This window comes from Erinaceus europaeus, chromosome 7 (assembly GCF_950295315.1).
Source record: "Erinaceus europaeus chromosome 7, mEriEur2.1, whole genome shotgun sequence".
Classification (NCBI taxonomy): domain Eukaryota; kingdom Metazoa; phylum Chordata; class Mammalia; order Eulipotyphla; family Erinaceidae; genus Erinaceus; species Erinaceus europaeus.
Genome location: NC_080168.1, coordinates 81,307,943 through 81,332,845, shown reverse-complemented (window position 1 = coordinate 81,332,845; position 24,903 = coordinate 81,307,943). Strand labels below are relative to the sequence as shown.

Sequence of the window (24,903 nt, the reverse complement as noted above, 5' to 3'; positions counted from 1 at the left end):
CTGCATTTATCCCTCAATTCTGATACCAGAATTTATATTTAGCTTCACCCAGAAGATATACAAAGCTAAAACAGCCTTTGGCTAGTTTTTATTTATAAAAAGATTAAAGAAGTTACATATTTATATTCATTCTAGGCAGTAACGTCACTTTCAATGGCTATAAGTTCTAAAAAAAGGAATTTGAGCATAATGCTTATCATACAGTAACTGGCCAAACTATTGGCTTGTCAGAAAAGTTATGATGTAGTTTTATATTGAACCCAATCTTAACCATTATTACTATTATTATTATTCAAGTACTTAAATAGTAGACACTTATTGAGCATTTAGTTGGATGTCAAGCATTGTTGCTACACATTTCTGATGTTTATCTCACTTATTCTCAACTCTGACATAAATACCATTATCCTCAATTTTATAGAGAAAACAAAACATGATGATGCCACTCAGCTAGTAAGCAGCAAGCTGGAGGTTAATTCCAGGTTCTATATGCCCATGACCTAAATTTTTCAAAATTCTGTGACATGTTAAGAGGTACCTACTATACCTTACTAGAAAGAAGGCAAAGTCTGCATATTACCTAGGGCAGAGTTTTTATTTTTCATCAGTAAGATTGGTTGTGAACTGCCATTTGATTGCCTCTGTTTTCTGTCCTGCCTCTAAATTACTAGCTGGTCTCTTCAGTTCAAGCGGAAAAAATTATCTTCAGAGACTATTATTAAAATGTTGCTTTCTGGAGTCGGGCAGTAGTGCACTGGGTTAAGCTCATGTGGCGCAAAGTGCAAGGACAGGCATAAGAATGCCGGTTCGAGCCCTCAGCTCCCCTGCAGGGGAGTAGCTTCACAAGTGGTGAAGCAGGTCTGTAGGTGTCTTATCTTTCTCTCCCCCTTTGTCTTCCCCTCCTCTCTCCATTTCTCTCTGTCCTATCCAACAAAGAAAAAAAATGCTGCTTTCTGGGCATGGGTGGTGGCACACCTGGTTGAGCACAAACATTACCATGTACAAGTTCATGAGTTCAAGCCCCTGGTCCCTACCTACAAGTAGGGAAGATTCATGAGCAGTGAAACCATGTTGCTGATATCTTTTTGTCTCTATCTCCCCCTAAACTCTTTAATTTCTCTCTGTCTTATCAAATAACAATAAAAAAACTGTTGCTTTTTGGATGACTGGTTTCATTAGGCTTTATCTCTCTTACTTAATTTTTTTATTTTTTGCCTCCAGGATTATCACTGGGGCTCAGTACCAGCACTACAAATCCACTGCTCCTGGAGGCCATTTTTCCCATTTTGTTGCCCTTATTGCTGTTATTGTTATTGCTGTTGTTGTTGGATAGGACAGAGAGAAATTGAGAGAGATGGGGAGTCAGAGAGGGGGAGAGAAAGACACCCGCAGACCTGCTTCACTGCTTTTGTGAAGCTACCCCCCTGCAGGTGGGGAGCTGGTGCTGGAAGCGGGATCCTTACGCCGGTCCTTGCACTTGGCACCATGTACGCTTAACCTGCTGCACTACCATGTGGACCTCTTATTTTATTTTTAAAATTGTATTTATTTTTACTGGACCACTGCTCATTTCTGGCTTATGATAGTGCAGGGGACTGAACCTGGGACTTTGGAGCCTCTGGCATGAGTGTCTCTTTGCATAACTGTTATGCTATTTTTACCATTTTTTCCCCATTGCGTTGCATATCAGTTGTCTTGGCTTTTGAGCTTCTAATGACTGAATGATACTGAACTCCTGAAATGGGCTTATATTTCATTTCTCTGCAAAGGAAAAAAAAAAAAAGCTTTATTGTTATTAAAATTTTTCTTTACCAGACCTTTAAATACAGATATTTAATTATTAGTTATTTACACATAACAAATCACTAGAATTAATTTTTTTCCAGAGCATTGCTCAGCTCTGGCTGATTCAAGGGACTGAACCTGGGACTTTGGAGCCTCAGGTATGAGATTCTCTTTGTATAACCATTATGCTATCCACCTCCCCCCTACCACCACTAGAAATTAGCCAAAGTAATAATATCTATTTCTGCTACCCAGGAGGTGGCACAGCTGATGAGGTGTTGGACCCTCAAGCATGAAATTCCAAGTTCAATTTCCATTACTAAATGTGCCCGTTTCTGGTTTTCTCTGTCCTTGTCCTCCTTGCTCTCATTAATAATCTTCAAAAAAAAAAAAACAAAACAAACCTATTACTGTGTTTCACTAGAAATAAAATTATACTTTAAAGATAGTGAGGGCTTGATGAAGGAATCCCCACGTGAAAGGGGAAAGCTTTATAAGTGGTGAAGCAGTACTGTAGGTGTCTCTTTTTCTCTCTCCTTATCACTACCTGTCTGTTTATCTCCCATCAAGTACTAACCAGGCCCAACCCTGCTTAGCTTCCAAGATCAGATGAGGTTGGACATGTTCAGAGTGGTATGGCTGTAGATCCTTTCTATCAAATAAGTAAATAAAATTAATTAAATATTGTTTTAAAAATGAAGGAAGTCTATTAGAAGCTATTTAAATAAGTGATAGAAAATACCAGGGTGCCGAAAAGTCATGTTACATTTTCCTATGTAGAAATACATCATGACTTTTCTGACAATCCAATAAAAATAAGTGCAGATGTCACTCATAAAGAGGCAGTGTTTGGGGCTAGGTGGTGGTGCCCTGGTACAGTGTACATGTTACCATGCACAAGTACCCAGGTTCGAGCCCCTGGCCTTCACCTGAAGGGGGAAAACTTTGTGAGTGGTGAGGCAGTGCTGTAGGTGTCTCTGGCTCTTATCACCCTCTTCCCTCTCAATTTCTGGTTGTCTATATCCAATAAATGAATAAAAGATAATAAATTTAAAAAAAAGAGCCAGTATTTATCCAGTAAGTGGCTGATACCAAATGTCTATACAGAACTGGTATAGATCTACAAAAGAAGCATAATGGTTATGCAAACAGGCTCCAAGGTCCTAGGTTCAATTCCCCACACCACCATAAGCCAGGGCTGAGCAGTGCTCTGGTACAAAAAAAGTCAAAGAACTAAACAGATTTTTTTTAATTTAAATTTTGTTTTTAGCATTTTTTATTATATTCATTTATAGAGAGACACCTGCAGCACAGCTTCACCACTTATGACGCTTTCTCCATGCAGGTGGAAACCAGAGGCTTGAACCTGGGTCTTTGCACATTGTAACATAGTGCTCATCTAGGTGCGCCACCACTTGCCCCCCATTTTTTAAAAAATATTTATTATTGGATAGAGACAGAGAGAAATTGAGAGGGCAGAGGGAGATAGAGAAGAAAAGAGACAGAAAGACACCTACAGTCCTGCTTCACCATTCATGAAGGGACCAGGAGGCTTGTACCTGGGTCCTTGCACACTGTAATGTGTGCACTTAACCAGGTGCACCACCACTTTGTCCCCAGATTGTTTTCTTTCCCTCTCTCTCTCTCTTTCTTTTTTAAAGATTTTATTTATTTATGAGAAAGATAGGAGGAGAGAGAAAGAACCAGACATCACCAGAACCAGACATCACTCTGGCACATGTGCTGCTGGGGATCTAACTCAGGACCTCATGCTTGAGAGACCAAAGCTTTACCACTGCGCCACCTCCTGGACCACCCAGGTTGTTTTCTGAAGAAGAAATATAGTGGCCTGGTAGAAGGCACAGTGGATAAAGCACTGGACTCAAGCATGAGGTCCCAAATTCAATCCCTAATAGCACATGGACCAGAGGAATGTCTGGTTCTTTTCTCTCTCTCCTTTCTCATTAATAAATAAAATATTTTAAAAAATAGAGAAGAAATATATATGGTCCATAGACACAAATGGAGCCACAGCTCCATTTCATGAATCATTAGAGAAATGCAAATTAAAAGTATACTGAGATTCTATCTCACACCTGAGAGAATAGCTTATATCAACAGATTAGGAAATGACAGATATTGGCAAGGTCTAGAGAAAAAGGGACTCTGATATATTGTGGGTGAGAATGCAAAGCGGTCTATACCTTTTGGAAGACTGTATGGAGAGTTCTTAAACAAATATAAATGGGGAGTCGAGCAGTAGCACAATGGGTTAAGCGCAGGTGGCGCAAAGTGCAAGGGCTGGCGTAAGGATCCCAGTTCAAGCCCCCGGCTCCCCACTGCAGGGGAGTTGCTTCACAGGCGGTGAAGCAGGTCTGCAGGCATGTCTATCTTTCTCTCCCTGTCTTCCCCTCCTCTCTCCATTTCTCTCTGTCCTATCTAACAACGGCAATATCAACAACAACAACTACAATAACAACAAAAACAAGGGCAACAAAAGGGAAAAAAAAAAAAAAAATATATATATATATATATATATATATATATATATATATATATGGAATTATCCTATGAACTAGCAATTCCATCGCTGACTTCCTCAAAGAGTGGAAGCAGCCTAAATACCCATCAAAAGATGACTGGCTAAAGAAGTCCTGGGATACATATTCCATGGAATACTACTCTGCAATAAAAACAAACAAAAAAAAGGTATTTTGTCCTTTGGGACAAAATGGATGGAAATGATGTGATCAGGCTTAGTAAAATAAATAGATGAAAGACAAATACTGGATGGTTTCACTCATATGTGGAATCTAGAGAGCTGATATATATATGAACTTGGGAGAAAACAAAACAGAAAGAAGTAAACTGTTTCAAAAACTTGTGAAAACTGTTGTGGTTATCTTTGGGAGGTGGAAGGGTAGGGTCACAGAACTTTGGTGGTGTGTATGGTGTGGAACTATACACTGTAATCTAACAATCTTATAAGCTACTATCAATCTCAAATTGCAAAAAAAAAAAAAAAAAGGACAGGTATTTTCAAAATACTAAGGTGTTGGGAGTTAGGCAGTAGCGCAGTGGGTTAAGTGCAGGTGGTGCAAAGCTCAAGGACTGGCGTATGGATCCCAGTTCCAGCCCTTGGCTCCCCACCTGCAGGGGAATCACTTCACAGGCGGTGAAGCAGGTCTGCAGGTGTCTATCTTTTTCTGCCCGTCTTCCCCTCCTCTCTCAATTTCTCTCTGTCCTATCCAAAAACAGTGACAGTAACAACAACAATAATAACAACAATGATAAACAACAACAATAACAACAACGATAAACAACAAGGGCAACAAAAGGGAAAAATAGCCTCCAGGAGCAGTGGATTTGTAGTGCAGGCACTGAGCCCCAGCAATAAGCCTGGAGGCAAGGAAAAAAAAAAAAATCAAACAAACAAAAAAGCCCCTAAACAAACAAACAAAAAGAACCCAGAGGGCTGGGTGGTGACGTACCTGGTTGAGCACACACACATTACTATGCATGAAGACCAGGGTCTAAGACCCTGCTCCCCATCTGCAGAGGGTATATTTCATGAGAAACACATCTGCAGGTGTCTATCATTCTTTCTCTTTCTCCTCCCTCTCAATTTCTCTCTGTCCTATCAAATAACAGACAGAAAAAAATAAATAAATAAAAAGCAACACCCCCCCACACAATATAAGACTATAGTCTTAAAGCAGATTAACTAGATTGTAAAATCTAAGTGTTCTAGATTTCTTAGTGTTAAATGTAAGATTGTCAAATAAGTTTATTGGTGTATTGCACCAAAGTAAAAGACTCTGGGGTTGGTGGGGGGAGAATACAAGTCCTGGAAAAGGATGACAGAGGACCTAGTGGGGGTTGTATTGTTATGTGAAAAACTCAGAAATGTTATGCATGTACAAACTATTGTATTTGCTGTTGAATGTAAAACATTAATCCCCCAATAAAGGAAAAAAATTTAAAAAATAAGTTTATAAAAGATGGAAAGTGTAAAAAAATGGAAAGAAGTAAGAAAGCAAGAGAGGAAACAGAACTACTCTTGATCAATAATATAATGAATCTTGATTTGGTTCCTAAGATTTTACTTACTTTGGAGTGCTATTGAACTTATGTACAGACTCCTCAATTTTAGTATCTCTCTGTTGTGTTTCTAATCCCAATGAGATAACTTCAACTTCACAATCTGCAACTTCTATTTTCCTCTTTTTTGAAACAGTCTTTTCCATAATATTCTCTTCTGTTCCATTTTTATCAATAGCATCAGGTTTCTCAGTGTTGGATCTGCTTAGTAATCTTCCTAAAAGAAAATGTAAGAAGTTAGATTTGTACTGGGTTTGGTGCATTGCACCAAAGTAAAGGACTCTGGGAAAGGAGGGCAGGGAGGGGGTTTAGGGTGGGTTTTGCAATCCTGGTACATGATGGTGGAAAAGGATCTAAGCTGGCGCTGAGAGTGTTTTGCAGACACCTATCATGATGAGAAATTTTAACCATGTGTCAACAACTGTACTGTAAGCCATTAACTCAGCAATTAAAAGTAAAATGAAAGAGTTTAAAACCAGGATTAGGAGAGTAATATAATAATGACTTGGATGGTGCTGTTTTGCCATGTATGCAACCCAGGCTTGATCCTACCCCCACTGCACTGGAGAAAGGTCTGGTGCTACGAGTTCTTCCCCCCTCTCTGAGATAGTCAGCCCAGAGCAGCGAAGCCACAGCAGCAAATAAAAGAATAATTGTTAAAGCAACAAAAGGGTTCTTTTAGCAAATGTATACCTATAAAGTATATACTATTTCTAGAATAGATAAACTGCAAAAAATGGTTCATAATATGATGTCATATTTGCCAATATGTGGGTTGGGGGAGGCATTTGAAAGAAGCCACTTTTTCTTTCCTTGCCACTAGGGTTACTGCTAGGGTTCAATGTCTGACAATGAATCAGTAACCATTTTATCTTTATTTTTCTTTCTTTTTTCTTTCTATCTTTCATTTGATGGGACAGAAAGAAAATGAGAATGAAGGGGGAGATAGGGAGAGAGAAAGAGAAACATCTGCAGCACTGCTTTACTGCATATAAAGCAGGTGCGGTCTAGAGGCCACAGTCTAGAACTGTAGCCCTTGTGCCTGGTAGCATGTGCAGTCTACCAGGTGCACCATTGCAAAGTAACATAAAATAAAAATATAGATCAAGGGTGGGGGTAGACAGCATAATGGTTATGCAAAGAGACTCATGCCTGAGGCTCTAAAGTCCCAGGTTCAATACCCTGCACCACCATAAACCAGAGCTAAGCAAAAATAAATAAATAAATAGTAAATCACTAATAAAAATAAAAAATTAGGTGTTTTTGGTATCAATCAAGAAAATTAGAGAGGCAAACTCTACAAATTACATCCCCCCCCCCCCCAGTGCAATGCTCAGCTCTGTCTTCAGTAGTGCAAGGAATTGAACCTGGGACCCTCAAGCATGAGAGTCTGGTTGCATAACCATTATGCTGTCTCCCCCAAATTGCAGATTTTATATCCAATTAAAACGGTTTTCACAATTTAAGATCTATGTTCTTTATATAATGTGACTTATTTTTTATAACATTTATTTTATGAAAGAGAATATAAAGAGAGACAGAGCAGAGTACTATTCTGGCATGGCTGGTGCTAGTGGTTGTCTCTGGGGCTTCAGGTATGCAAGTTCTGTGCTCTAATGGACTAAAATAGCTCCCTGGCCCTAAAGATGTTTATATGTTCTAGTCTATATTTTATGTATTTTCTTAAATTCTTTTAATATTTACTTATTCCCTTTTGTTGCCCTTGTTTTATTATTGTAGTCGTTGTTGGATAGGACAGAGAGAAACAGAGGAAGGGAAGACAGAGGGGGTAGAGAAAGATAGACACCTGCAGACCTGCTTTACCGCCTGTGAAACAACTCCCCTGCAGGTGGGGAGCTGGGGGCTCGAACCGGGATCCTTGAGTGCTTCCTCGCGCTTTGTGCCACGTGGGCTTAACCCGCTGTGCTACTGCCCGACTCCCATTTTATATATTTCCTTTCAAGGTTTCAGCTATCAAGTTAAAATCAGCCATTGGCTCAGGGATACCCTAAGTACATTTTCTAATACATAAGGTAAAAAAGTAAACAAACAAACAAACAAACAAAAACAGTGAGTCCGGCGGTAGCGCAGCGGGTTAAGCACGGATGGTGCAGAGCGCAAGGACTGGAGTAAGGATTCTGGTTTGAGCCCCCGGCTTCCCGCCTGTAGGGGAGTCACTTCACTGTCGGTGAAGCAGGTCTGCAGGTGTCTATCTTTCTCTCCCCCTTTTCTCTCTGTCCTAACAACGACGACATCAGTAACTACAACAATAAAAAATAAATAAATAAAATAATGATATTTCCTGAACACCACCTGGCATTTTAGAGGAAGCTGACATTCATCAAAGATTCTGATAAAGACAGATGAATATCTAGGCAGGTTATATAGAATCTATATCTGTTAATTGGCATGTGGCAAGGATTCAAGTATGACTACCATGAATTTTGAAAATTCCTACCCTAAGTGAACCTGAATTTGAAATGAGGATGGTTGCTCTGATCCATGTTCTCTACTTGCCAAGACTCAGTCCAACATGCTTCCTTTTTTTTTTTCCTTTTAAAAATTATTTATTTATTCATGAGATGGATAGGAGGAGAGAAAGAACCAGACATCACTCTGGTACATGTGCTGCTGGGGATCGAACTCAGGACCTCATGGTTGAGAATCCAATGGTTTATCCACTGCGCCACCTCCCGAACCACAACATGCTTCCTTTAGGGGGGCTCTAACAGTACTGTTTCTCTAGTCTTTTTCACTGGTTGGTGTACTAGTAAAGATAGGATTTTTGGGAGCCAGGTGGTGGTACACCTGGTTAAGCACAGACATTAAAGTGTGAAAAGTCCTGGGTTCAAGCCCCTAGTTCCCAAGTGCAGGAGGAAGCTTCATGAGTGTTGAAGCAGGGCTGCAGGTATCTTTCTATCTCTTTTCCCTCTTCCCTTTCAATTTTGTCTCTATCTAAAAGTAAATAAATAAATTTTAAAACTTAAAAAATTTTTTTTTTTTTTTGGCTAAAAGTCTAGGGGAAAATAAACAAAACTATTCAAGTCTGAAGTTATTCAGCTTGGGAAGTATGGCCCGAAAGACTGAGTAATGCAGAAGTGAAACACAATGGTTATGAAGTTTCACTTAGAATGTGGGCTTTCTTGAGTTCCTGAAATGGACTAAGCAGTTTAAAGTCATTGTCTAAATCAACACAAGCAGGTAGTAATTAATAAATCAACTTGTTAAATTCTCATAGTTCAGAAAATGGAATTAAAAAAGGGGCTTTCTGGCGGTGGTACACACATTACTATGAGAAAGGTAAGGGGTTCAAGCCCCTGTTCCCCACCTGAAGGAAGGAAGCCTCATGAATAGTGATGTAAGTATGCCAAGTTTCTCTCTCACCCTCCCTCCCTCCTTATCTTTGCTTCCCCTCATAATTTCTCTGTCCTATCCAATAAAATAGGGGAAAAAGGGGGGGGGGGCACTGGGAGCAGCAGGTTTGTGGTACCAGCACCAAAAACCCAGCAATCTTTACCTTAGCAAGTTACCTAGTCTTCACACACACACTATATATATATATATATACAGAAAGAGAGAGATGGAATTTATCTTACTCTAAAACATCTATAGTTGTGGCAACAACAACAAAAACTACCCCAAAAGTACCCCACACAACAACTCAAGTTTTATGTATAAGCTTTTCTTTTCTGGACTATCTGGTACCTACTAAGGCATTTCATTCCCAGTCACTTGCTTTTCTTTAATGCAACTGTGTGTCGTTGTTCCGATTCTTGCTATGTTAATGTCAACTCAAAATTCATAAACGCAGACTTTACTGTAATTTGAAAATAAACCTTTGATTTACCTGAATAAATGCAAACAAATGTTCCCCTGTCAATGTCATCTAGGCAGCGCACTCCCCATCCTTTCTTCTCAGTTTTGAATACCTGAAGCCTCAGTTGAGGTCCATGCTGAACAACTCGGTTTTGACACATCTGTCGATTACATTTGCACAGCAGGCTGCATTCATAAATACTGCCAATAAAATATGCAAGAGAAAAAAGTCACCCTAAATTAAAAGCAAAAACAGTTTATATTGCTACCTCACTAATAATCACCAAGAGTGACAGAATTAGAGTGAAGGGTCTTAATGCTACGTTACTAGGTTCTCATGTAGTTTCAGTATTTATAAGCTACATGATCTTGAATGAGTTACTTAACCTCTCTATGCTTTAAGTTTCCATTGAAAAGTGGGAATTACACAATCGGGCTGGTTTGGTGAAGATTAAACGAATCTACATTTACAAAGTGCTTGAGACAAAGTCAGGCACATACTCACTTTTGAAATATCTAGGAATACCTAGAAAAATATATCTATGGAGAAAAGTGATAGAGGGGGAAATTAATGTGTACATTCTATATGATATGTGTGCTATCTGATTTCTATTTGGAAGAACAAAATGCAAGTTCATATTTCTTTTACTCCTTTTGAGTTTTGGTCTAAGGAATTAAGACTTAGCAACACAGATAATAGTCCACAAAAATAAATTATGCACTTGCAAAAATACAAGTACCCTACAAGAAACCCTCAAAGTTACTTACCCAGATGGTACATGTCTCTGTAGTCTTTTATATTTATATCCAGTGGTTATTTCATTATTTGACAGAGGGCAATCCTCTGCATTTCTTAATGTCATTTGAAGACATGCACATTTTGTTCTAGAAGCAAAACAATAGATGGAGAAGTCAGAATAAAAAAGTTCTAAGAGTGGAGGCTAGGTGGTGGTGCACCTGGTTGACCACACATGTTACAATGCATAAGGACCCAGGTTCAGGCTTCTATTCAACAAATAAATAAAGATAACTAAAAAAAAAAAAAAAATTGGGAGTCGGGCTGTAGCACAGCGGGTTAAGCGCAGGTGGCGCAAAGCACAAGGACCAGCGTAAGGATCCCGGTTCGAACCCCGGCTCCCCACCTGCAGGGGAGTTGCTTCAAAGGATGTGAAGCAGGTCTGCAGGTATCTATCTTTCTCTCCTCCTCTCTCCATTTCTCTCTGTCCTATCCAACAACGACAACAACAATAACTACAACAATAAAACAACAAGGGCAACAAAAGAGAATAAAATAAATATTAAAAAAAAAGAAAAAAAATTAAAAAAGAATTCTAAGTTAATGTCTGTTTTCTTTTTCTCCCACCAGTATTATTGCCACTGTTTCTTCACATTCCTCTGCTACTAGCAGACTTTTTTTTTTTTTTTGCCTCTAGGGTTATAGCTGAGGCTTGGTGCCTGCCTGCACTACAAATCCACTGCTCCTGGCGGCCATCTTTTTGCTGCTATTGTTGTTGTTGGATAGGACAGAGAGAAATTGAAAGAGGAAGGGAGGAGAGGGGGAGGGAGACAAAGATAAGACACCCACTTGTGAAGTGATCCCCCTGCCGGTGAGGAGTCAGGGGCTTGAACCGGGATCCTTGTGCTGGTCCTTGTGCGCTTAATGCGGTGCACCACCACCTGGCTTGCAAGTTTCTCTCTCTCTCTCTTTTTTTTTTTTTTTTGTCTTCAGGGTTATTGCTCTGGGGCTCAGTGCCTGCATCACAAATCCACTGCTCCTTATAGTCATTTTTTGCTCTTGTGGCTGCCGTTATCATTATTGTTACTGCTGTATTTTTTTTTTTTTTGCCTCCAGGGTTATTGCTGGGGCTCTGTGCCTTCGCTATGAATCCACTGCTCCTGGAGGCCATTTTTCCCATTTTGTTGCCCTTGTTGTTTATCATTGTTGTTGTTATTGATGTCGTTGTTGAATAGGACAGAGTGAAATGGAGAGAGGAGGGGAAGACGGAGAGGGGGAGAGAAAGATAGACACCTGTGGACCTGCTTCACCACCTGTGAAATGACTCCCCTGCAGGTAGGGAGGCTGGGGATCCTTATGCTGGTCCTTGCACTTTGCACCACGTGCACTTAATCCGCTGCACTACCGCCCGGCCCCATTATTGCTGTTGTTATTGTGGGATAGGACAGAAAGAAATCGAGAGAGGAGGGGAAGACTGAGAGGGGGAGAGAAAGACACCTGCAGACCTGCTTCACCCTCTTGTTTAGCGACCCGTGGGGAGCCAGGGGCTCAAACCCGGATCCTTACGCCAGTCCTAGCGCTTCACGCCATGTCTGCTTAACCTGCTGCGCTACCACCCGTCCTCTGTTACTCCTCTTTATACTTTTTAATTTCTCTTATCTAATGCAGCAGCAAAATTTGTCTTAAATATGTATATAGTACAACTTGACTATATATGCATATCTGCAAATACATGTATAATATATCCTCAAAAAATTTTTTGAGGGCTAGAAGATGACTCAGCAGTAGAATGCATGCTTTGTGTACATGAGACACTGGATAAAAATATACAAAAAGGGGACAGAACAAATAGGACATCATATATAGCAGTAAAAGTGCTTTGGTCTCAAGAAGAAAAGAAAGAGAAAAAAGGTGGTGAGATTGGGGAGTCAAGGCAGCAGCACCTCAGTAGAGAACACACCTTGAATACATAGGAACCTGGGTTTGCAGTACATTGCTTAATAACAAAACAAACACTAATAGAACAAACACATAAATAGTGGAGTGGTTCTCTGGCCCTACCTCAATCTCTCTCACTATCTGAACCACAAGTCAAAAAATAAAGAGTTACAGAAGGTTAGAAATGACCCAGTAGTTTCTCTTCTGGGGATATATCCTAAGGAACCAAGCATATCCATCCAAACAGATCTCTGTGTACCTATGTTCATAGCAGCACAATTTGTAATAGCCAAAACCTGGAAACAACCTAGGTGTCCAACAATAGATGAGTGCATATTGGACTACTCAGCTATTATAAATGAAGAATTCATCTTCTTCACCTCATCATGGATAGAGTTTGAAGGAATTATGTTAAGTGAGATAAGCCAGAAAGAGAAGTATGAATATAGGATAATCTCACTTGTAGACAGAAGTTGAGAAGCAAGAACAGAAAGGGCAAATACAAAGTAGAACTTGCACTGGGTTTGGTATATTGCCAAAGCAAAATTGGGGGGGGGGGGTTGCTTCAAGTCCTGGTGCATGATGGTAGAGGTGGACCTAGGCTGGGGGTGAGAGCGTTTTTCAGAAAACTGTTAAATTTTATACATGTACCAACAACTGTATATACTATAAACCATTAATTTCCCCAATGAAAGTTTTTAAAAACTTAAAAATTTTTTCAGTGATAGCTTTGGCAATGGTGCACCTGGTTATCATGCAAAGGACCTGGGATCAAGCCCCTAGAGCAGTGCTGTAAGTTTCTCTCTCCCTCTCTTCCCCTGCCCCATTTGTTTCTCTACCAGAAAAACAAACAAAAAAAAAACAAAAAACAAGGCCACTAGGAATGGTCATGTAGGCACCAGTGATAATCCTGGTGGCAATAAATTTCAATGATTTTCAAAGTCTTAATATATTGGAATATGTTTTAATTTTTTAAAATGAAATGCCAATGTTATGATCATGGGAATACTAATTACAAGCACCACGAGCTTTCTAAATAAGAAGGAAATGTAAGATCAAACTATCGTACCAAAGTAGTTAAGACATCAATTCAAATTCCAGCTATTTAGTTTGCTATGACCATACAATTGGCTGCCCAACATCCTCTTTTGTGACACTGATATACTATTATCCACTTCATGGATTTTTGATAAGATTAAGTAAGAATGACACCTATGATCTCTGTATTTGATCGCTGCATAACAAACACAGAGTGGTGTGCCATTCACAACACCTCCAATTCAAAAGACACTTCCTAAAGCTGAGTAAAGTAATAGCTCTGAAGAAAACCGATGAACAAGAGAAACATTAAAATAGCAGTTATTGATGGAAAATTAGACGTGAAGTGGAAAACTGACCCCAAATTTAGTGTCATAGAATTTTGCAATATTGCATTTACAAATATTTGAATTAGAGACCTAAAGAAGAATGTTCTAGTCATCAATGGGCTGTTCTTTATTCTCTGTGCATCTTTCTTTATCTGCAACAAGGAGCTCTGCAACAAGCTTGGTAGTAAGAGCTGTTCTTTGTGAACAGAGAGCACTGGAAACAAAATTCACTTTTAAGGAGATTCTCTTCTTAAAGTGTATTATTCCCATTTTAGTTTTTTTTAGTTGCTGTCACAAAACTTTACTAGGAACACTGCTTAAGCTGAGAATAGGTTCTCAGAAAATGTGTAGCCCCAATATGGAATAGACATTGTATACCACAACCCTAATATTACCCTCAACCAACAGGTTCCAATTCTCCTTCCATCACCATTGCTAACCTTTGTCAGTCTGCATCTCCTCTGGTGATAGACAGATTACATAACTTTACCAACAACCCACTGTTAACCACTCCTAATACTCTTCCTCTGTACAACTTTCTTTCCACCAGACTTGGTTTTGAATGGAGTTTTTCTAGCAACTCCGATTAGAGCAGTCCAATGAATTGTTCTCCCAGCCAAGACTGAAACCATTTTTCAAAACAGATCTGGAGACCAACCTTGGGTAGGAGACATACTACCCTGCCTTTATCCTTCCTTCCTCATGTTCTTTATTTTTATTTTTTGTTTTATTACCTTTATTTATTGAATAGACAGGCAGAAATTGAGAGGGGTGGGGGAGACAGGGAAGGAGAGAGAAACACCTGCAAACCTGCTTCATCACTTGTGAAGCTTCCCCCCTGCAGGTGGGAACCAGGGGCTTAAATCTGGGTCCTTGTGCACTGTAATTTGTGCACTCTAGCAGGTGTGCCACACCCAAGCCTCTGTCCTCATGTTCTTTAGTTATTTATTTCAGTATTATTTCTTTGATCTTATTGTGAATAATTACTGATATTAAAGTTTGTTCTAATTTTTAAAAAATATTATGTAAGAAGATGTATATATAACATTTGTCATAATGTCTGGCACTGTTTTATGGCATTGGCCATAATTATTGAAATACAATTATTAAAAAAAAGGAAACAGTCATCCTTGGAAGACATAATTTTCAAATAACTATAGCATCTGACAAAAAGTCTTTTCCCTCCCAGAGCAAAACTCAACTCTGGCTTTGGGTTGTACTGAGACCTCTAGCAGGCAAGTATTATGTGTACTGCAACCCCTTGTCTATTGCTAGCCGAGGGTGCATTTTCGTTTTAGTTTTTTGGTTTAACAGGTTTTAAACAAAGACATAAATTGACACACAGCAGGACAACTACCACAACATTCAGAAGATTGTTTTTTAATGCCATGTCTTTTTCTACTCACATGTCTACGCAGCCCTCAGAACAGTCACATGAATCATTAAACATGTTGGAAAAGCTGTTTAGATAATATGATCGCGGCCACATGGTCTTTCTGTACTTAAATTGTGGAAGCTTTCTATTGTCAACTTCATTACAGAAAGAAATGGGTACTGATTCCACTCCATTGCTGATATCCACATCAGAAACAATTTCTTCTTGCTTTGGGTAATTCCGAGTCAATTGGACATAAGTATTGAATGAAAAATTATCTGTAAATAAAAAGTTACACTCTGTCTCAAGCAGATAACGAAAAACTTCCTCCATGTTTCGTAGACTCTTTCCACAAGGGGTTTTATAACTCACATGGAGTGCTAAAGAATGAGAGTTTGTCTTTGCATGTCTTCTTTGGAAGTGGTATTTGATTGGTAGCTGCAGAGGGTTTTCTTCCTTAAAGGTTACTGGTATTTTTATCAGACAGGTAGCAGCACAGTCATGACTTTGGTAAGATAATTTCACAGATGATTCTTTTCCTTCAAAGTTTGCTACTTTATATTCCAGAGGAGGAACTTCCTTACTTTTTGTAGATCTGTTTAAAATTGATTATTTATTAGTATCTAAAATTTATGTTACAAATTCCAATTTAAAAAGCCACTGCATACTAAGACAAAAAATTAGTTCCTAATTTTAAGAAGGAGTTACTTATTAATGAGAGACAGGAGAAGAGAGAAGAGAAAACCAGAGCATCACTGAGGCACATTTAATGCCTAGGATCAAAGTCAGACCTCATGCTTGACAGTCTAACTCTTTTATCTGCTGCACCACAATAGTTATTTCCTATCTTCTTCTTTGACGACACTATAATAAACCAAATCCCGAAATAAACATTTTACCCTGTTGTAGAGCCATATATGTCCCCATCTCCATTCCTGCCATCAAATGTGGAATTTTTTTCTAGCACCACTTCTTCAACTCAATTTTGACAGTATCTACCTATAGTCAGCACCAGATATAACAAGTAAAAGGGCTTAGTCCCGTAACATTGTCCCACTTCAGGTGCCAAATACAAATCCCAGGCTATTCTTTTTTTTGCCACGAGGGTTATGGCTGGGGCTTAGTGCTGGCACTATAAAGCCACTGCTCTTGGTGACCATTTTTTCCTGCTCCCTCCCAATTTTATTGTATAGGACAGAGAGAAAATGAGAGGGGAGAAACAGAGCGAAAGATAGACATCTGGGGCAGGGGTAGATAGAATATAGTTATCCAAAGAGAGCTTGCCAAAACAAATTAAAAAAACCAATCCAAGTGTTTGGATTTCATATTAAATTAAATATTTAAAGGAAATACCTTGAGACCAGGTAGTGGTATATTCAGTTGAGTGCACACATTACTATACACAAGGACCTGAGTTCAAGTCCCTGGTCCCTGACCTGCACGGGGCAAGCTACAGGAGCTACAGGTCAGTCAGTCAGCCAGTCAGTCTCCCTCTCTCTCTCCCCACCTCTCAATTTCACTCTGTCCTATTGAATACAAGAAAAATAAAGTATTAAAAGGAAATACACTGAGTTTTATCAATGTATAGAATGTGGGTGCTGAGGGCTGGGCTGTGGTGCACTTGGGTGAGCACCTGTGTTATATATAGTGCACAATGACTCAGGTTTGAACACCCAGTCTTTACCTGTGGGAGGAAAGTTTCATGAGCGGTGAAGCAGGGCTGCATATATCTTTTTCCTTCTCTACCTTTCCCTCTTAATTTCTGACTCTATCCAATAGATTTTTTTTTTTTAATTTTTTTTAATATTTATTTATTTATTCCCTTTTGTTGCCCTTGTTGTTTTATTGTTGTAGTTATTATTGTTGTTGGATAGGACAGAGAGAAATGGAGAGAGGAGGGGAAGACAGAGAGGAGGAGAGAAAGATAGACACCTGCAGACCTGCTTCACCGCCTGTGAAGCGACTCCCCTGCAGGTGGGGAGCCGGGGTTCGAACCGGGATCCTTATGCCGGTCCTTGTGCTTTGCGCCACCTGCGCTTAACCCGCTGCGCTACAGCCCAACTCCCAGATATATATTTTTAAAGGTGGGTGTTAATTTGAAAACTATTCTCTACCACATTCAAAAGTAGTTGGTATTGATTTTTTCCCCCTTGCCATGGTTTTTTTCCCCTGGGTCTTTGAGTCTGTGTGAATCTACTGGTTTCTACAGACTTAATTTTTAGATAAAGAGATACAGAGCGGAGAGACATCACAGCACTGTTCCACTCGTTCTGAAGCTTTCTCCCTTTGTGGTGCTTTCAGTGATGCCCAGGCCTCACAAATGTACAAGTGTGTGCTCTATTAGGTAGATCATTTCCTCGTCCTCAGTCCTATTTTGAAGAGCTGTTTTTTTGGGGGGAGGCAAAAATGGTTGCACAACTGGTTAATACAAGTTGCAAGTATACAAGTATACGGACCTGAATTTAAGTTCCCAGTCCCCCACCTGGGTCCCCACCTACAAGGGGAATGCTTCAAGAGCAGTGAAGCAATGCAACAGGTGTCTCTCTCTCTCTCTCCTTATTTCTCCCTTCCCTCTCGCTGTCTCTCTGTCTCTATTCAGTAAATGATAAATTAATTCATTAAAAAATATTGTTTGGTATGTGTTAAGTTTTTTTAAATCTCTCATTGACCTATTTCTTTCTGCCAACCGCCACCCTGTGATCTATTTCTATAAAATAACAGATATCTTAGGGAGTCGGGTGGTAGCGTAGCAGGTTAAGTGCATATGGCATGTAGCTCAAGGAATGGCATGAGGATCCTGGTTCCAGCCCCTGGCTCCCCACCTGCAGGGGAGTCGCTTCACAGGTGGTGAAGCAGGTCTGCAAGTGTCTTTCTCTCCTCCTCTCTCCATTTCTCTCTGTCCTATCCAATGACAACAACAATAATAACTACAACAATAAAAAAAACAAGGGCAACAAAAGGGAATAAATAAATATTTAAAAAATAATAGGTCTCTTAATACTCTTGACTAGTATAAAATTTTTGATTCATATCATTTTAATAATAGCTCTCTTGACTAGAATTGCTAAAAATTTAGTTAGCATTATTATCCTCAATAGTAATATTTAAACATAGCATTATGAAGCATGAACTCTCTCTTTTTTAAATGATTATCTTTATTTATTGAATAAACTCATGAAAGCTATGAATTTTCTTCCTTAAGGCATACTATCAATGGGGACAAGTGGTGGCACACCTGGTTGAGCACAGATGTTACAGTGGGTAAGGATCTGGGTTCTAGCCCCTGACCCACCTTCACCGGTAAAGCTTTGCAAATGGTGAAGCAGGGTTACAGGTGTCTCTCTCGCCCTCTCTATTACCCCCTTCCCTCTTGATTTCTGGCTGTCTCTATCCAATAAATAAATAAAGCTTAATTTTTTCTTTTAAAAAAGCATACTATTAACATAATTAACTCTCTATATGTATATGTGTTAAAATATTTTTATTTTTTTTTTACACTATGTCTTCCCCAATCTTAAGCTCAAATTTGGCTCATCTTTTGGACAACAAGAAAATGTTTAAGAGAATTTTCTAGAAAGGTACTTGAATTGGCAGAGCATAAAACTAGTGCTGGGGGGTTGGGCGACAGTGCAGTGGGTTAAGTGCTCGCGGTGGAAAGCGCAAGGACCGGCTTAAGGATCCCTGTTCGAGCCCCCGGCTCCCCACCTGCAGGGAGTCGCTTCACAGGCGGTGAAGGAGGTCTGCAAGTGTCTTTCTCTCCCCCTCTGTCTTCCCTTCCTCTCTCCATTTCTCTCTGTCCTATCCAACAACAAACGACATCAACAACAACAATAATAACCACAACAAGGCTACAACAAGGGCAACAAAAAGGGGGAAAAATGGCCTCCAGGAGCAGTGGATTCATGGTGCAGGCACTGAGCCCCAGCAATAACCCTGGAGACAAAAAAAAAAAAAACCCAAAAAACAAAAAACTAGTGCTACTACAATTTATGTTGTTTCCTTTTTTACTTAATACAAAGTAGTTATACCATAGCTTTTTAAAAGCTAGTTCAACTTTTACAATAAGTAGAATTGGGAGTCGGGCGGTAGTGCAGCTGGTTAAGTGCACATGGCGCAAAGTGCAAGGACTGGTGGAAGGATCCTGGTTAGAGGCCCTGGCTCCTCACCTACAGGGGAGTCGATTCACAATCATTGAAGCAGGTCTGCAGGTATCTCTCTTTCTGTCCCCCCTCTGTCTTCTCCTCCTCTCTCCATTTCTCTCTGTCCTATCCAACAACAATGACATCAATGACAACAATAATAATTACAACAATATAAAACAACATGGGCAACAAACGGAAATAAAAAACTGAGAAAAGCCAGATTTAAAAAATATATATGTAGAATCACAAAACATGATACTTATCTTAAAAAAAAACAGGCAGAAAATTCTGAATTAAAAAATGTCTTTGAAGAGTTAGATACAACAGGAAAAGCAAAAATACTTAAAATTTTTTTTTTATTGTTGTAGTTATTGTTGTTGTTACTGATGTCATCATTGTTAGATAGGACAGAGAGAAATGGAGAGTGGAGGGGAAGACAGGAGAGAAAGACAGACACCTGCAGACCTGCTTCACAACCTGTGAAGTGACTACCCTGCAGGTAGGGAGCTGGAGGCTTGAACTTTGCTCCATGTGCGCTTAACCCGCTGCACTACCGCCTGACTTTCCAATACTTCTTTTCCTTTACAGAGTACTGTTCAGTGCTGGCTTGTGGTGCAGGGGATTGAACCTGGGACATGGAGCCTCAGGCATGAAAGTCTGTTTACATAACCATCATGCTATCTACCCTCCGCCCAAAATATTTTTTAAAAAAAAAACAAAAACATTAAGACAAACAAACAAAAAAAACTTGTGGTCTGGAAGGTGGCACAGTGGATAAAGCTTTGAACTCTCAAGCATGAGATCCTGAGTTCGATCCCTGGCAGCTCATGTACCAGAGTGATGTCTGGCACTTTCTCTCTCCTCCTATGTTTCTCATTAATAAATAAAATCTTAAAAAAAAAAAAAACTTGCAGTATACACACACACACACACACACATATATATATATTCTTAGTTGTGAAAAAAGGTAGTCTTCTCTTGCTACAATTGGGATGAAAATGGAGGGAAACATGGTTAAGTGAAATGAGCTAGAAAGAGAAGTGTATGATCTCACTCACAGGTGGAACTAAGAAACAAAGGAAAAAAATACAGTGAAACTTAAGACTACTGGTGCTGTATTGTATCGGAGCTAAGAACTCTAAAAGGGGAGGAACTAGGCTGGGGGTTAAAGTGTTTTGCAGAAAACTGAGATTTTACCCATGTACCAATAAGTGTATTTACTGTGAACCATTAACACCCCCCCCAAAAAAAAAAAAAAAAAAAACCTCTAAAGGAAGGGTAAGTTAAGATGACCTTAGAGGAGTGTGGGGTGGAATAGACAGTGGCAACTTGGGTGGGTGTATATTATCATGTGAGAGGACCTAGGTTCAAGCATCAGGTCCCCACCTACAGGAGGAAAGTTTCACAAGCAGTGAAACAGTGCTATAGGTCACTTTTTATCCTTATATCTCCCCTCTGTCAATTTCTCTGTGTCCTATCAAATTAAAAAATATTAAATATTTGAAAAGAGGAATTTGCGGACCCTGTTCATAATAGACTTTAGTTAGCAACAAGAGTGGTGTACAGATACCAATCACAGGGAGATAAATAACTGTACCCATGGGGAAGTTAGTATAATGGTTATGTAAGAAGATATTAATACTTGAGGCTCCAAAGTCCCAGGTTCAATCCCTCATAAACCAGAGTTAAGTAGCACTCAGCTAAAAAAGGAAAAGAAAAAAAAAAAGAAAAAAAAGGGAAAGTAAAAGTCAGTCAAGTTTTGGGGAGCTGAGTGGCAGCACACCTGGCTGAGTGTACAAGCCCCTGGCACCCACATACATTGGGGATGCTTCAAGAGTGGTAAAGCAGTGCTGCAGTTGTCTCTTTCTATCTCCTCCTCCCTTCTCATTTTTTTCTATCTCTACCCAAAATAAAGTAACTGCACTCATGTGACAACTACTGTCTTATAAATCATTATTTTCCCCAATAAAGTGGCTAGAAAAAATATCTTTGATCTTTAGATTTGTTTTCTTTGTTGACTATTAAAAAAGAAGTTTTCCCTCTATGATTCTAAGTCTCTTTTGTATCTGTATAATGCCTATCATATGGTGGCTGCTCATAACAGAAAAAGTACAATAAATTAATTTGGAATCTACAACTTTAAAATTTTTTTTTTTAATTTTATTTTATCAAAGCTGGCTTATGGTGGTGGCGTAGGGGATTAAACCTGTGACTTTTGGAGCCTCAGACATGACAGTCTCTTTGCATAACTATTATACTATCTATCCCAGCCCTTTACAACTGTTATTAATATAACTGTGTTTGTGTGCCTCAATTAATAACATAAAAAATTCCCACTTATATTCATTACACAGGCAAAATATGTTCATTTCAAGCCCATTTTATGGGTAGGAGGAAGGGTACCTTACTTATACATATGAAGATACATTACTTCAGAAATTAGTAACTAAAACAAAACTAAAATTACTACTTTTTTTTTTTTCCATTGGAACTATGGCTGGGGGGCTCTGTGCCTGCTCAAGGAATCCACTGCTTACTGCAGCAATATTTCTTCCTTATTGATTGCAAGAGAGAAATGGGTTGCGGTGTAGAGGGAAGAGAAACATCTGCAGCACTCTCCATCACTTATGAAGCTTCCCTTCTGTAGGCAAGGACCAAGAGCTTGAACCCAGGTCCTCACATATGGTAGGTAATATGCATACTCTATGGATGCACCTCAGCCTGGCACCTAAAATCTGTAATTTCTAAAACTTTTGATAGAAAAGGATCTTCTAAAGAATTTATCTAGGGGGTGGTAGATAGCTCATTCAGCACTGAGAAGAGTCCACACTTTACTATGTATGAAGACCAGAGTTTGAATCCCTGGCTACCACATGGGAGCATATGCACAGAGGAAACGTCATCAGCTTCTTCTGCATGTGAACATGTAGTAGTGCCTCTCCTCCTCTCTCCCTCTGCCAAAAAAGGAAATTAGGGGTAGTGGAATTGTGTAGATGTGGAACCCCAGTGAAAATGCTGGAGGCAAAAGCAAAACCAAACATAACACCCAAAGATATTAAGCAGTTTACCTACCCTTTTATGAAATGACTATAAAAAGCAAATCTCTTCCTGGGAGTAAAAGAATTTACATTTCAGACAAGCTGTCTAGAATACAGCATGTATTCCTTGCATGGATGAGACTTTTGAGTTTGAACTCTGGCACTAATGTGGCAAGTAATGCTCTGATCTCTATCCCATAAAATGAAAAACAAAACTAACAAGAAAAGTTTTAAAGAAGTGATTAAAGCATCAAAGAAAAGGACTCTGGGAAAGGAGGAGAAGGGAAGGGGTGGAGAGGAGAATGGGGTCCTGGGACATGATGGTGGAGGGATACCTAAATTGGGGGTAAGAATATTCTGCAGACACCTATCAAGGGAAGATGAGATTGTATCCATGTGTCAGCAATCATACTGTAAGCCATTAACCCAAGAACATAATATATATAAAAGAACATATATAAATTTAATTTATATACATACATAAATACACGTTCTTCTGGAAAGGAATCTTTACATGATGTAGAAGGCAATGAACTTGCTATGTCTTCCTGTACATTCTGGGCCACTGAGATATAATCTACATGGAAAAATACATGAACATGAGTAATAAGAACACCAATTAAAAAATCATTCACTGCAACATAAATAGTATGTTTATCAAACAGAGATACATGAAGCTCTTAGATCTACAAATATGTTGAGTCAAGGTTGAGCCAAATAAAACCTGATATATCTATATCTACACACGCATACACATATTTCTTTCTTCTCCTTTTTTGTCCTTTTCCACATGAGCACTGCACAGTTCTGCCTTATGGGGTCTCAGACATCAGGCATGGAAGTCTTTTGCATAACTATTATGCTATCTTCCTCAACCCTGATATATTTTTAAAACTATTAATAAAATAAGGAAAATGCATTAAAATAACTTAGGATAAAAGATATTACTAGCAGAAGCTAACATAGTTTGACTTCATCTGAATTAGGTAAACAAATATTGTTATTTCTTATATTTTACAGAAAACATACCTTTCAAAAATATGTATTTTATTTACTACTTATTGGATAGAAACAGAGAGAAGTGGAGAGGGAAAGAAAGAGAGGGTGGGAGGAAAAGACAACTGTAGCACTACTTCACCCCTTGTGAAGCTTTCACCCTGCAAGTGGGGACTAGAGGATTAAACCTGGGTCCTTGCTTATTGCAACATGTGTGCAAAACTAGGTAGGCCATTTCCCATTCCCATTCCCCAATTTATTTTATTATAAAGGCAGAGACAGAGAGAGTGAAAAAGACCACAGCACTGAAGCTTTCTTCAATGTGGTTGGTGCTGCATTCAAACTTGGGTGGAGCACATGGCAAAGTCTTTTTTTCCCCACATCCAGAAAATATAACTCTTAAAATTCAATAAAAGGAACAGGGTTGTTGCTAGTAGAGCACATACAAGGACACAGGTACAAGCCCCTGCTTCCTACCTGCAGGGGGCTTCACGAGTAGTGAAGCAGTGCTATCAGTATCTTTTTTTTTTTTTTCTCTGTCCAGCTCTACCACCCCACCCCTTTCTCTTAATCTCTATCAAAAAAGAAGAAAGTAAATAAATGGTCACCAGGTGTGGTGGAGCTATTGCAAAGGCACTGTTGTCATATACAGTGCTACTATTCAAGCCCAGGGCCTTATGTCTGTTAAGCATGTGTTTTACCTTCTGAGTCACGTCCCTGACTGGCTTACATTTATTTTAAGTTATTATAAGTTGAAGTGACATAATTAAGGCTGCCTTGCTTAAAAATCAAGAAATTAAAGAATACTGCTGGTAATAAAATAAGTAATTCAGTGAAAGGGCAAAAAATGGACATTTATGAATCCTTTATTTTCTCACTGTTCTACTACTGTCTGTTTTGGGATAGATGGGAAGGATAATTGGGAACTTCTTGTCTTTTCATATTTCTGAGTGTTTCCTATATCTTAAATTTAATATAATTTTACTAGTGATTTAATAATGATTTACAGGCTTATAAGATTACAGGGAACAATACCACACCAACAAAATTCTGTGGCCTCTCAGTCCCATCACCTTCATAATACTCAATGATTGCTCCCTTTTTTTCTTAAATTCATGTTTCAATTATTTCACTCATATTGAACATATGAGTGAAGCCATCAGGTGGTGTCATTCACCTCCTTATTTACTTTACTAAGCATAATCAAATCCAGTTCCAGGCATTTTGTCCCAAAGGACACTATATCATTTTTTATAATGCTATACTTAATTATATAATTTCTTATCTCTTCCTTTTGTGGCTATTGTTACTTGATAACATGGCTAGAATACAGAAATAAGCTGAAATTTAATGAAGAAAGATTTCCTGGGGGCTGGGTGGTAGCACACCTGGTTGAGTGCATATTTTATAATGTACAAGGACCTGGGTTTGAGCCCCGGTCCCCACCTGCAAGGGAGAAGCTTCACAAGGAGTGAAGCAGTGTTACAGGTGTCTCTCTGTCTATCTCCCTATCACCCCCCCCCCTTAATTTCTGGCTGCCTCAAACAAATAAAGAAATACAATAAAAAATAATAAAAGATTTCTTGTTCTCACTATGAAAAAAAAAAGG

At 39.1% G+C, this 24,903-nt stretch overlaps 1 protein-coding gene and 1 long non-coding RNA gene across 2 annotated transcripts in view; one reads left to right on the top strand and one right to left on the bottom strand.

The window, feature by feature from the left end:
- LOC132539461 (uncharacterized) overlaps positions 1-11,733 on the top strand; it is a 33,794-nt gene extending 22,061 nt beyond the window's left edge. Inside the window, exon 3 of the long non-coding RNA XR_009550762.1 lies at positions 10,887-11,733. This is a non-coding gene — a long non-coding RNA (uncharacterized LOC132539461). The remainder of the gene's footprint in view (positions 1-10,886) is intronic.
- The window catches only part of SETDB2 (SET domain bifurcated histone lysine methyltransferase 2), a 91,529-nt gene that overhangs the window by 34,655 nt on the left and 31,971 nt on the right, over positions 1-24,903 (bottom strand). The window contains exons 5-10 of the mRNA XM_060194869.1: positions 22,779-22,875; positions 15,150-15,713; positions 10,471-10,587; positions 9,734-9,903; positions 5,896-6,103; positions 1,662-1,761 (exon numbers count right to left, since the gene is read on the bottom strand). Coding sequence (XP_060050852.1) covers positions 1,662-1,761; positions 5,896-6,103; positions 9,734-9,903; positions 10,471-10,587; positions 15,150-15,713; positions 22,779-22,875 — 1,256 coding nt within the window. The remainder of the gene's footprint in view (positions 1-1,661; positions 1,762-5,895; positions 6,104-9,733; positions 9,904-10,470; positions 10,588-15,149; positions 15,714-22,778; positions 22,876-24,903) is intronic.